This window comes from Lissotriton vulgaris, chromosome 12 (assembly GCF_964263255.1).
Source record: "Lissotriton vulgaris chromosome 12, aLisVul1.2, whole genome shotgun sequence".
Lineage (NCBI taxonomy): Eukaryota > Metazoa > Chordata > Amphibia > Caudata > Salamandridae > Lissotriton > Lissotriton vulgaris.
Window position 1 is genome coordinate 107650315 of NC_141700.1, and position 14742 is coordinate 107665056.

A 14742-nucleotide genomic window follows, 5' to 3' on the forward strand; every position below is an offset into this window, starting at 1 on the left:
TCTCACACAACCTATTCCAATTTATAAACCATGAAATACTTATTTGCTAACTTCAATGGTATGGAATTCATTCATTGATGGGTGTCAAGGGCATCTCAGATTGTGTTAAAATTGTCATTAATTACAAGGAACTCTGTTAAAAGAAGCACACAGTTGTGTCTTTGGTGAAACAATACTATGATGTATCATGTATTGTGAAAAAGGGTGTGTCTGTTTCTGTTCCATTTTACACCTACTATCACAAATATAAAAACAAAAGAGATGGGTGATGGAATCTAGGTGAATGTATGGGAAAGTGTTTTATGAAAAAAAAAGTAAGGTCCATGCTAACAAAAAATAAAATGAAGGGGAAACCAATGAAAACCAAGGAAATAAAAATAGAAACAAACACAACTCATAAATAGGAAAACGTTTTTCATTTAATACTAGGCTTTCTCATTAAATTGAGGTGAAAGCTTTTTATGCAATTACATCCAATGGTAAAAATGGTGATACATAATTTACAGAAATTAACATCAAAACAAAGGTCTATTTAGATATATTTTTGTAAAAAGAAATATATTAGCAGCATTTACTTTGCAACAACTGCGCAGCCTACACCCATGCAGACTAATAGATCATATCTAGTTGCCATAATGTAGTGCTTCCTTGTCTTTTGATACTCACTCTTCCTTTCTGGTGACACACTCATTTTTTAAATTATTTTAAAAAGGTCAAAAATAAAAAAGTCATTACTTTCTACACTAGTTTCAAACCGATTTCTTGCATCCACCTACACAGTTGATTGTCTAAAACAATTGTGTTTTGCCTTTCAACAAAAGAAAGATAAAATGACAGAGAAAGTGTCTCTCTTCTATATTTTCTTTATTTTAAAAACTTTTTAGTGTTTAACACCATTGGAACCCCTCCCACCCCACAAGGACTTGCATTTAATATAACCCAAATTAAACAAACAAAGATTTCAGACAGGAGTACAACAAAGCATGGGAGTATCTGATACTCAGGATTTTGTGATCTGTACAGGGGTCTCTAGAGTAAGAAAATATTCCAAACAATTTTCTTATTTGCTTTTTAATAAAATATTTCTCAAATGTTTTTCCTTCCTTGTTTTTTTTAAATCAAGACAAAGAATAATGGAATGAGACATGTTCCACTTGAAATTAATACCATAACATGATAACAGTAATGTACATTAGGACAAACTTGGTCCATTTATAAAGGAGCTTGTAACGATCGTATTGCTTTACATCCACACAGCAGATATATACAACTTGGCACATTATTAAAAAATGTATCCCCCCCTCACTTTATAGGAACATCTAAAACAAGACAGTACTGTATATGCATATGTATGTTTTTGAAAAACCTAACAAAAGAAAACTGCAAAGCGTCTTCTTAAATAGGGCAGGTTATACACATCTTCCTCCCCCCTCCTCTTTGCCATACTAATGAGCCAGACTAACCTTGGATAATGTTTGTAGTACACTTGGCAAGGAGGGCAGCTTCACAGCGTCCGATATCTAACGATACATGTTGTAAAGTATTAAATTCCAATACAACACTAGTAAAAAAAACTATTGCAATCACAAAATCCATGCGTTCTGTAGTTAATGACTCTGCTGAAGCTTCTGCGAATAACACTTTTCTGGGGTAATGGGGCAAAGTTTGTGACAAAATGGGAAGGTAAAATACGGCATCTCTTTGAGAGACGGACATTTTAGCTGTACAGTTAGAACACGAGAATAGTGTTTTCTTAAAATCAGTTCGTATATTCTACAATTCACAACAAATACTCTATAGATCTGAACACTGCTTGATGTTTTCATGTAGTGAAGAGTTTTTGTGTTTACTTTTTTTTAAGTATTTCATTCTCACAGCACTGGACACACAAAAACACACAGTTTATAATATTAAAAACAGGAAGAAAACATCAGCAATGTCTTCATGTCAGATATATCTTCTTAAAAAAATCTGCGGAAAAAAGTGTAAACACCCACTTTGAATGTTTTGAGGATGCTGTACAAGTGCTTCATACAATCAGTTATTGTTTCTCTGGGAGGGTTTTGTCTTTGTCGTATGGAACAAGGCTACATCCAGGAATAAACTGTTGTACATTAGGCTATTAGCAGTATTTTCTAAGTCTGCCTTGTTTCGCCTCATTTCCTCAGCTTCTCTGGGCTTGTGCAAACTGCGGGCTGTCCCTGACAAGGGAAAGCAGACCCTAGCGATATGTCTTCAGGAGTTCCTAAACTAAAGACGTTTGCTAGGTCAATGGAAATGCCAACAATTCATGCTTACAATTGCATCGGTAAGTTTAGTTCCTTTTTAACACATTCTTAGCTTATTCCAAGCCATGCTTTCATTCCCTATATTGCTTTCTCACCCCTCCTCACTGAGCAGCAGGGAGAGTGAGCAAAATAAATAATTTAACAACTTGGACATTTAATAACTTGTTTTTCCTCAGTACCTAACATTAATACAAGGCACACCCAACAACACGCAAACCATAAGTGCACTGTAGATCGGAGTAGGTTGCTCAGTCCTCTTCCTCCGCACATAAGCAATAACTACTTCTCGATCTTTTTGTCAGTTTTTTCTGTCCTCTTTGTCCTGGATTTATGTACAGAAACACGGACAGGGTTGTAGCCGCCAACTGCTCAGTCACCATCAGATCTGGCGGATAATTTCCCAGTTACGACACTTTCTGTAATGTCACTTCCTGAAGCTGCTTTCTAGGATTGTCAGCGTGCGCCTTCGCAGTTTTCTGCCTGATCCTTCCTCGAGCAGGTACGTGACATCGATCGCTGAAAGAGAATAACGTGATTTAATAAACAGATGGGCTAACTAAACACATAAGTCGCTTCATGGCTACTATTTACAGTAACTTAATCAAGGCACACATCTGGCCAACACTTATAATTGTGGACCTCCCTTATCTCATCTTCAGGGGGTACAGTCAATTGAACTGGATTTTCTCAATGAAGGGCAAACCCAATAAATCAATCTCGGGAGATGGAATAGCTGATAATTATTTCTGCCACCTCACAAATCTTACAGACACTGGCATACAGCTCAGGCTGGGGATTTCATATTGATATGATGTAAATTGGGTTTTATTTTGCTTTCTTCCTAATAAAAGTGACAAGCACTATATTTAAGTACTTCTAGCTGTCAGAATGCACTCGTTTTAATATGAAAGAGTAGTCAACTTTATCTCTGAGCATTCAGACATGTAACTTACACATCTGTTTTCATGATGTAAAACATGTCAATATACATATGGAGTACAATAATGATTGGATTTAAGAAGTTCAAGGTTAAATAGATGGAGACAGACCTTAAGATAATGAGATGCCCTAAATAAACTCACCATAGTACAAAAGGAAGCCTTCATCATTTCAATTGCTAATTATTAACCTAACAACAGACACACAATCTTCAATTCTGCATTAACAATAGAATGACAGTTCACACACTCTTCCACTGAGTAAAAAAAAATAAGAAAATGAGGGATGTTTAGATGAAAAAAGTTAAAGATTCTCCTCAGTTATAGCAGTGTGATATGTGTTTTGCTTCATCATCAGAAGACTTATTAATAAATGTATGTCCCTTGTACCTTTGAAAAGAATGAATATTCTCACTGCTGGTCAGCATCAGTAAACTTTAACTGAGATATATTATGTAGGAAAAGTAATATTCAATAATAAACTGAGGATCGATTGTTGAAGGACTATAACTCTGAAAGTAACTTATTCTGCATAGCAGCCATCTAAAGTATTCATACTGTAGTAACTGTGAATTCTAGAAAAGACACTATTTAGATAAAAAATAATTAGCATAGCATAGACACTAAAATGTAGGCAACAATGTTTTTCTAAAGTGACATAGGAACACCAGTTTACAACTCTAGCGACGGGCTGTCAGAAATGGAAACGGAGGCTGATTTGCTCGTCTACTAAGACTTAAGACCTTAATGTCAGTTAAACCAGCAAGTCAGAGATGCAGAAGACAAACTCTGCAGATCGCTGGTTGTGAAACATAACTTCCCTTACCACTGCAGAGGGTGTCAAATTAACAACTGGCCATTTAAGCTTAGCAGAACTCTGTAGAAGCAAAGAGCAGTTATGGCCTCCAACTTACATACTACTCAGTCAGTCTTGGTAAGAGGGCCTTAGAAATACACTGGGAAGACAACTATTTGGTTAAAGGCACACTGAGAAAAAAATTAGAGAAGTTGAATATATCTAAAAAATCTGGCAATCCTTGTATGAAGCTAAATATTGCTCAACAAAAGAAGTCTACAGCGCACTTAAGTTGCAGATTCTCAAAAGAAGACACTATGACCATCAGCAATAACCAGGTATCCAAAAAGGTAAGAGTTGCCTCTTTTAAAACCATGTGCATTCTACGTAGAAACGGTGCAGCTGAGAGAACAGCAAAAGGTAAGATAATATTTTTGCACACAGACTTAAGAATGAGGTTTGTTGCTTTTACAGCATATGTTCTGAAATGGAATTTGTCAGAATGATCAAACACATTTGCGTTGTAGGCCATTCTTGTACTTCAAATTCAAACCAATAGGCACGTGTTTCTTCACTGAGGCAATCCGTGTATCTCCTGGGGGCCACACTAGCTGCACCTTGTTTTTCAGTATCTCCTTCAGCTATCCTCGACTCAGGCAGTCTGCCTTTACATCTTCCTTTCAAATTTTGGTCAGTGATGAATAAAGGCTTATGCAAGCGTTACTGGACTGTTTCATCAGTAAACACTGTTGCTGTCTTGCACCTTCACCATTCATTGAACAGGTTATTAAGTTGTTAAAGATCAACAGAGATTTGTTTAGAGTCCCTTTGGGGATATATTCCATACATTATAGAGTTCTGTCCACTAAAAACGCATCAACTTCACTCACCCTTCAAGCAGATATTACCAGGCACCACTACCCTCAGATCTGTATCTTATGATAAGTACGTCTGTTTTGGAACCGACATACGAGACCTGGATCGGTCTAGTCTACATTGGAGAGCCTAAGACCAGAAGCTGAACCCCCTTTTATGATTATGTGAAAAGTGTTGGGAAATGTTTTTTTAAAATTACATTTCGACTATCATTGTTCCTCGCCCAAAATATTTGAGCAGTTACTAGAGTGCTTGAATGCTAGTTATAGGTGATCAATATTTGACAATGAAATGTTCATACCCCTGGTTTGACCAAGATGTTTGGAAATGGCAATCACTAGCTAGCCTTGTTATTTTTGAAATCTAAAAAATTAAGAACCAAAGTTTCATCTGCAAAGTTCTACTGATTATTCTGCAAACTTCAAATAAGTCAATTTTTATTTTTGTTTGTTTTCAGTTTTGTTGCAAATGTATCCAATCATTGTTAAAAAGCATCATTAGGCATACTGTATTATGCACCACATACCTAAAACTGACAGTGTTCTTTCCAGGAGGTCAATGCTACTGAGATATATAATGGGGCAACCCTGTGCTCTACAGAGCAAGGAAAGCCTTGTGAGAAGGCCTCGGCCCAATACTGGCATACCAGTTGCAAACTGTACAATTGCTAATCCGACTGAGGTTTCATTTGGATATCAGTCTTAAATGTTACTCTGGGTCACAATGAAGCATGACATGGATTTGATTTCCAGCTGTGATAGCAACTTCCCCTACCCCTTACAGCAAGATGAGAATACCACTTGTATAATCAAATGAATTTGAGGCAATATAAGGTTTAGGGAAGTGAGGATTGATCTTCTTTCATTCCTCGTTTTACTTTGAACTAAAATGTCTTAGGAGAAGTGATCTGAGGACTGACAATGGCTAGGAAAGCTGTGAACAAGCTAACTAATAATGGTTTTTGCAGGGTGGTGGTGTAGGTTTCTATTACTTCTTATCAAACATTGATTGGTTCACTGCAGTTTCTCCTCTGTAAATGGTGAACTGGTCTCAGGGTTTCATTCTTTGTGCTTCTAGTCCACTCTACAGGGGTTTTAAGGGCTGAATAGTATGTTCACTTTCTCTTACTGAACAAGCACAAAAAGGGGCACCATCATTATGGCAGCTATATCAGTAATAACACTATTTTTATAGAAAGCTATGCCAAAAAACATATCTCACTAAACCAGAAACCTAATGGGTCAACACCAGGGTTGATATGGGACTGTAAAGATTCTTCTCATCAAACATCCCGGAAACGGAGCCAAATTACCGTTCTTTACTATCAACTATCAGTTTTTTGCTTCAGTGAGGGTCACCCTTTTTGTATCCTACTCCATCACTGAACCCAATAATGTTGGAGAATTAGCTGGGTCGAAGTTGCCCAGGAAGTACCTATTTATATCAATGTAGGTATCTGCAAATTGTTTTTTACCTATCTCAGGAGCAAAAACAGTCCTGTTACTGAATGTTTTACAATGATCTGTTCCATTTAATTTGATATAATATCTAAGACATTGGAACATTCTGGTATCGGCAAATGTAGAATCAAAGTAAAGACACCAACTATTTTAAGGGAATGTTGCAAGGATAATACTTTTTTGACTGAGTGGTGTATTGTTGTTGATACCAGTAATACTTAGCTTTGGGGAAGGCAGAACATTCATTATTGATAAAGGCCATTGGCAGATCTGTGGTAACTCTGAGGAAGACGAGCTAAATAGCAATGGAATACCGCTCTGAAGATGTACATGATTATGAGTAGTTAAGACTCATGTTCAAGCACTTTCATGTATTTACTGACTTCTGTTGAATTGTCCTAAGAAGAAGGAGATATATTCAAAGATAGATTCCTTGCTTGCATTGTACAGTGATTCAAGCTACAGCTCTCTTTGACCAAAATCCACTATGGCAAATACATTTCTGCTGTTGCTTCTTCTCCAAAGCAGAAGGCATGTAACCAATTAGTTTGGTCCGACTCTTTTGGTCCAGGTTTGTTCTGGTACTCACTAGGTTGGTTCCCATCTAAAATAATATAGACTAGCAATGAAATTAATGAATTCTGGAACAGGGCATTAAAATGACAGCCCCAGTAGAGAGAGTTTGGCACAAGCTTTTCTATCATTTTGCGCCCTTGCCAAGATCACCTGATCTTAGCTAGATCTAGAGATTACTTTTGTATCTAAAATATACTCACTTTTTTAGATTTGGGTTTTAAAATTGTATCCAATCACTTTTTTGCTGTAAGCAGTGGCCCGTTACTAAGAGTGTAAATTCCTCGCTGGTGGTGTTAGCAATAGCTTGAGATAATAAAAGTGCTCTACTATTTAATAGCTCAGACTTCTGAATGCATGCCCAGAGTACTACTCACCTATCCTGTTTCTGACAATACGTGCTGCACCTACCAACTATAAACACACTCCTCTATCTATTGGCAAATATGTGCAGCAGACATTCCAACAAGAAGAACAACTGAAAAACAAAAATGTTGGGGGGGGGGGGGGGGGGGGGGGGGCAGACAATTATCCACAGGCTGTGCAATTGAAAGATGATGCAAACAGCCAAAAATATATATGCAATACAAATCTGTCTCTCAGAACTATCTGCTGCAGTGCAGTATATATGTGATTGAGCCTATCTGATAGGGAAGGACTTGTTGGAAGGGCTAAGGATATTTTAATATCAAGGCCGTTTCGAAAGGCACGCACAACTGCATAATGAGCTATAATGAAATTAAATACTTTAAAACACCCTCTGTTGAGGTCCCACTTAGGCTCAAGGGAAGAATTCATTAAGATCAATTCTATTGCTAGTGAGTTCTGAAACAAAAAATGTGTACAATAAACTGTAGAATCTTTAGTGACACTGAGTTGAAAGTGTAATCCTTACACTGCTGTTCTGTACAATCTACGTGGAAGGGTTGATGAGAACCTAAATGCAATTTAATGGTGATTTTAATGACTAGATGAAGACCACGTAAAACCTTCATGCTGATGTCTGGTTCCACTAAGGTGGTATCTCGTGCTCCAGCCACACAGAGTTGATTCTCTGTCCGGTACTTATAGGAGGTGTCACGGACGTCCCTCAGAGGAGATTCCCCACCCAGACCTCATAGGGAGAAAACTGTGATCTCACCGTTTTTCCCTGGGATTTTTTCTAGGAGATTCAGTAGGATTTGGTTCAGTTTTTCCCGTTGAATCTGCCTTCTCTCCTCTGGAGTGCACAATCGTCTTGCAATAAGGCTGGTCTCCTCCACTTTTTTTTCAGCGTGACAGATCTCCAGGGAGCTCACGTCTCGCTCAGACTCATCTAGGACAGGCATTTCACTCGGTGCAGGTTCCTGACTTTCCAACACCTCCTCCATGAGAGGCAGGTGGTCTTCATCCTGGCTGATCTCTTTGCTTGGTGGTTTTGTACGTTCTGATTTCCAAGATGACCTAACAAGGGTAAAACGGGGGTATAATGGTCAGTGTGCCTTGAACAAAATGACAAGTTTTAGGCTCAGGACCTTTTAGATGAAAGGTTTTCTACAGTCTCTCACCAAAGTAACAATAAGATTAAGAAATAGTTACTGACCTGTAACCACTGTAACTCAAGTGTTGGTGTCATCCATGCATTCACATGTTGTGATTAATTATTCCTCACTGCTAGATGAGGGCCAAAGGTTGAAGCCAGAGATCAATAATTACAATATGTTCATTTGTGAAAGACCCAATTCTTCAAAAACCTCACCAACTCGTCCCTTTAATAACCTTCCGCCTTTTCTTTATAAAAAGAGTATCCACACACTAAGATCTATTGTGCGTGCAATGTAACCTCAAAACCACTTTGGTAATGGCAATAATGAAGAGGAACATAATACTGGTGTAATATAACACTAAAAGCTGTTGAAAGTCAATTGCACACAATTACTGAGGGATTTTAATTTAGATCAGATAATAAATAAGGAAAACATATTTAAAGTAATTTACTACTAACACAGGTTGCCCCTCTCGGGCTCCCGGGAGGATGAAAATGGTAATAATACCATGTTGTGAACAAAGGTTTGTAAGGACAAAGGTTCACAAAAAGCGCTGAAAAAGTAGAGCCCAGGCAGAGCCATCAATATATCTCGGCAATATTCCCATAAAAAGGGTATGGCTCTCTGGATAACTCAATAGACATGCTCCAAACCAGACTAAGTTGCAAGTAGGGCTGTCTTGTTTATGTTGCTGTGTAAGATAATTTGTCAGCTTTTGCCTTTTAAGGTCCACCAAAAAAGCATTTTTTGTTTGTTCATCTAGAATTCAAATTTTTTTACATTAAGGCCAACAAAACCATCTCATGGCCTGGGAAAGAACATGTAGCTAAAACTAGGAATGTCCGTTTCTTGCCGCAGTAACTCTTGCACTCTTTCTGCTTAGTTTCCCACTCTCTGGTCGTGTCCGATTTTCATATTTGAGAAAGCCAAATAAGAAGTTATTTACCTTTGATAACACTCTTTCTGATGGATACTCAAATTGCAGATTACTCACCTTTAGAATATCCTCAGGTGACAGACTGAATCTGTATTGCCCCCCACATAAAGCAGTATATCCTATGGTGGTGAGTCTGTGGAATGGCAAAGACCAATAACGTCCTGCAGGACCTACAGGACAAAATGTCCCTCCCGTCTGACCCAGCTGTCAAGCCAGGAGTGCTTTTCTGAACCTGTGCACTGATGCCCTTGTCAATGCCTGACAAATGTCAAGGCCAGGCACACAGCATGCCAGCGCAGAGGCAGCAGCCTTGGTTCTGGCAGACTGGGCTCTCAGTCCTTCTGGAGGCAGCTTTTTGGCCAATGCTTTTCTTAATGCATAGGTCTATCCACCATGAAAGAGTCATTTTCTTGCCTCGCTTTGCCTCAGTGAACCCTCCAAAGGACTGGTCTTTAATGCATTCAATGTAAAAGCTCAAAGCTCTTTTGGGGTTCTGCTGATGGTAGTCTCCCCTCCTTTGTAGAGTGAGGTGGAGAGAACAACTTTTGGGAGAGTGATGGTTCCCCAACGTAGAATGCAGTCATGACTTTTAGCAACAAATATTAGAAATGCAATAGGTCTCGCCTTTCATTAAGTTAAAGCTATTTCCTTTGCTATACAATACCATTAGCAAAGCAAATGGCTTTAACTTAATGAAAGGCGGGACCTATTGCATTTACAATGCTTGTTTTGTCATTGTAGTTTCTATTCCCAGTCATCCGGGCCAACTCCTCCCCCACCCCCACCCCCTTGACTTTGTACTAGATTTCGGATTTGTATGATATTCAGGGTCGAGAACATAGCTAATTGGTAGCTGGTATCTCACTACCTTGTACAAGGTATTGAGACTGCAAGCAAATATTTCGTTTTTAGAGCTGTAGTGTTTCTAGCTTTAACCAATGTTTCTGACCTTACAGGCCTTAAAACTCTTAATTTACCACACTTTCCTTCCAAACAAAATCCTCTTGATACTAACTAAGCACAGTTTTGTTCTGCAAATGTGGCCTACTTTTTATAGGTGCCCAGACCTACTTGGTGTCCGGGCCTATATTTGTTCCCAATCTGACCCTGGTATTGGACCTGGATATACAGCTGGAGGAGGCTGGTATTACAGTACATTAGTCGTTTGATGCAATGTTCTAACATACTCTCTGTGAGTGCACAGCTTCCAGATGAGTTTGATTTCTGAACAGCAAAAGGGTTGCACAGGAAATCTTTTATAATGGAACCTTGAGCATTCCCACTCTTTTCTCATTAAACCAACATGCAGCTATCGAAGAGCCATACTTCTGTGCTTTACTGTTTAATGGTATACAGTCAGTTGATTAATTTGTTGCTCTGTAATGCTCATAATTGAAGGGCTATCGACCACCACAAGGAAAAGGTTCAAATGGAGGTCACCATGAGTAAATGTGGCCTTATGACAAACCGCATTTAAATCTTGACTTCTTGATAGGAAGTGAATGTTAGGTTTTGAAAAACACCAAAGTCACTCAACTGTAGCAGAATAATTAGAAGAAAGTCAGTCAACATGGAAAGCTCAACACTTACTACTACGTATTCTTTAAAAAAAAAAAACTGAGATGTTCAGAAGTGTGGCTGCTAGATATTTGTGCGGTACAAAAGGGGGTGGTGATGGACGGAGCTTCTGAATCAATCAAACACTCACACCCAATCAAAAGATCTGGGTTTAATCCATCACAGTTCTTTAGCCCACTCTGCCACCCCAGTTCAGACATGGCTATATGCAAATCAGTCTGACCCTGTGCCTCATGGGAACAGTCCAGCCCGAACTGCCAAGCCATGCCTTCCCTGGACCGGAAACAAGCTTCCGAGGACCGGTTTCTGGCATTCCAGCCGTCTTCAGCCCGGCTTGCTTGAATCCAGTGGCAAAATGAGCAAGGGACTCACGTCTGAGCATACCCTGCCACACTTATGGAGTGCTGTGGCCAGCTGCTGTATACGCATTCACACAGACACACACACGAGCTCCCATGCACGCAGGCACATACACACCCCCCCGCACACATACACACACGCTTGCACACACACACAAGTGCACCGAGCCCCTCCCGCCATACATACACACACAAGCACACACACAAGTGCACCAAGGCCCCAGCCCTTTTCAACTTACCGGGCCAATCTCGGGGGACTCCGCTCTCAGCACGCCAGCTTCATTCCCGGGGCTCCCTCTTGGTCAAGGTAGCCCCGCAACACTTGCTTCTGCTGGCGGCCCGGGGCTCTCCACCGCTCACAGGAGCCCCGGGCCGCGAGACGCTTTCACTTCGTCTGCCTCCTCTTCCGGTCTGGACGTGGCCCCGCCCCCGTCACAGGCAACCTTGCCTGACTTCCGGTAAGGCTTTTTTTTGCTTCCGTGGATATCAGTGAGTTCTTGTTTGTGAATTGTTAGACTGTTTACCACATGCATTTTATTGTGCCTGTGTAGGCTTTTTAACCATCCACATTTATTGTGCATAGCTTTTAACCTTGCCCGTTGTGATTAAGTGGTAAGAGTTTTAATCACTCGTTTTAGCCCGCTCTAATAAGGACATTTTGACCACATATGGTTAGGGTCCATAGTTAGTCATTTTCAAGCACACGTATAGTGTATGTGTTAGACCTTTTTCAAGAGCACACGTTTGTAGAGCTATGCTTTTCCGAAACGCCTTGAAGGTGGTCTCAGGATGCATGCCTTCTTAACTGAACGCTCTGGACCCCCCACCCAAAGCCACACCCACAACCTTGCCAAGTGTCACTTATCAGGATTTAGTGTAGCACGTCATTTTTCTCTTCTTGATACTGCAACAACGTTTATGTCATGCAATTAAGAGCTTCATAAATCTGGTGATACATTGCCTCTTGATTTGCCAAAAATGTAAATTATCTCCTGCAGTGCGCACTCAGCAGCTACCACTGCATGCTTCCTCTGCCTAGGTTAGGTGACCTGGCTATTTGGAATAGCCAGGGGCATTCCTGATTGTTCATAATCTGTCCTGGCATTTTCATTAATTTTAGCACAGATCCCAGTTTTAGAGAGGGTGGACTGAACACAGAGGGAGGCAAGCTTGTATGCATTCCATTGCAGGATTAGTTACCAGCCTTTTTAGAAGTCAATTTAATTAACATAGATTATACTGCTGTAGAAGTTTCAATTATTTTATTTCTTTTAGTGTCTTGTATGTGTTCTCAATGCTGGTGGGCACTGTTGTGTCTGTTGATGTGAAATTGCAGTCCTTATTGCATGTTTGTGAAATTTTCGAGTTTTTCTTTTTCAAAAGCTGGACACTCTCTGCCTAGGTTTGATGAGATGTGTTGCCCGCGGTTACGGCGCTATGCAGTGGTGCACTGGCTACATCGACAGTCCTTGTGTAGCCCTTCACCGTCCTTCTTATTGTACTGCTGGTGCACATAGTGCACCAACCATAGCAGGAACAAGTTATCATGGCTCCTGCTGCTGACTCTTACATCAAAGGGATTTGATGGGACCTCCACCGCTTACTACATAGCTGCCAAGTTTTCACATTCTTAATTTGTGATATTTCTGTGGTTTCAGTTGGCAAATGCGTGACATTCTACCGACATATGTGTGACACTTATAGTAACACTTTCTCAAAAGCAATGACCAATATTTGAGTGTCTGTGAATTTTCTGCTACCCCTTTCAGACATGTCACACACCAATGAACTCTGATCAGCCCCCCAACTGCACCGTCCCTTCACTGCTGCACTCTCTCCTCAGCCTCTCACTGCACCGTCCCTTCACTGTTTCACTCTCTCCTCAGCCTCTCCCTGTCCCGTCCCTTCACTGCTGCACTCTATCCTCAGCCCCTCCCTGCACAGTCCCTTCACTGCTGCACTCTCTCCTCAGCCCCACTGCACCATCCCTTCACTGCTGCAGTCTGTGTGTGTGTGTGTGTGGAGCTCTGTGTGTGTGTCTGTGTGGCTCTGTCTGAGTGTGTGTGCGGCTCTGTCTGTGTTTGTGTGTGCGCGGCTCAGTCTGTGTCTCTGTGTGTGTGGCTCAGTCTGTGTCTCTGTGTGTGTGGCTCTGTCTATGTCTCTGTGTGTGTGGCTCTGTCTGTGTCTGTGTGTGTGTGGCTCTGTCTGTGTGTGTGTGGCTCTCTGTGTGTGTGTATGGCTCTGTGTGTGTGTGTGTGTGTGTGGCTCTGTTTGTGTGTGTGTGTGTAGGGCTCTGTCTGTGTGTGTGTGGCTCTGTGTGTGTGTGTGTGTGTTGGGCTCTGTGTGGGTAGATTTTTGTAGGTGGGTCTGTGTGAGGTTGGCTCTGTGTGTGTGTGTAGGTTGGTCTGTGTGAGGGTGGCTCTGTGTGTGTGGGTGGCTCTGTGTGAATGACTGTGTGGGTGGCTTTGTGTGGGTGTGTGTGGGTGGCTTTGTGTGTGTGGCTCTGAGTGTGGGTGCAAATGCAATAGGTCTCGCATTGGCGAGAGATTAAGCTATTGGCATTGTAAATGACTGCCATTTATTTATATGTTTTAAAAACAAAAACATAAATAAAAATAATGTCATGAGCAATGCCAATAGCTCTAACTTTTTTTGTTTATTGTATTCTTCAGGAATAGGAGTGATGACCAGCAAGGAGTGTTTACGATATGTTGTGCCCCTAGCTTCCTCGGAATCCCACACACATCGGCCCTAAACACACAAAGCAGGTATTGGGATTATGGACCGCCCCTCGCTGCCTCGTGTTTGTTTTTGTGATTGCTCAGCTGACGTATTCTGGGCATCCCGTTCTGCTTTGTTATGCCAGGTGCTGCACTGTGTTTATGAGCTCCTTACGCCGCTGAATTTTAGAACCTTCCTGTGACACATTTTAAAATCTGTAAGGGGAAACTGGATGACCTTTTTCAAGTGCGAGTGGGAGAGGGGTGGTGGCTTGTTGTGATGAGAATCTTAAGTGCATGGAGTGGCTTGCAGGCTCCTCCGAGAACACTGGGGGTCTGGCTGACCCGGGGCCTGAGTTATTGCTGTGATGGAGCTGAGCATCTGTGTGTCTGTGCGGCTGCCAGGTGACTCCTGGTAATCATCTTAGTTTCACATATGCGGGGGTTACCTAAGAAAGGCATACGCGTACACTATATCACCCCACAAACGGGCGGCTTTGATGAAGACCCCAAACGATTCCCTTTGCAACCCACGTGTAAAAAGTACTTAGCTGAGGAGCGGGTGGGAGGGGGGGAATCGGAATAAAAGTTAAAAGAAAAAAAAAACGCTCGGCCGCAAAAGTGCACAAATGCGTTGCAGTAAAAAAAAAAAAAGGCGCTCACTCCTTAAACGTATTAAATCTCGCAAGGA

The 14742-nt window shown here is 41.0% G+C and overlaps 1 protein-coding gene across 2 annotated transcripts in view; it reads right to left on the bottom strand.

Annotated features, from left to right (window-relative positions):
* Positions 1-399: 399 nt before the first annotated feature.
* The window catches only part of ASH1L (ASH1 like histone lysine methyltransferase), an 820515-nt gene continuing 806172 nt past the window's right edge, over positions 400-14742 (bottom strand). The window contains exons 26-27 of one of the 2 annotated variants that reach the window (XM_086947409.1): positions 8073-8374; positions 400-2804 (exon numbers count right to left, since the gene is read on the bottom strand). In XM_086947409.1, coding sequence (XP_086803535.1) covers positions 2713-2804; positions 8073-8374 — 394 coding nt within the window. In that variant the 3' untranslated portion in view covers positions 400-2712. The remainder of the gene's footprint in view (positions 2805-8072; positions 8375-14742) is intronic. The other variant, XM_086947410.1, reaches the window with a different exon arrangement.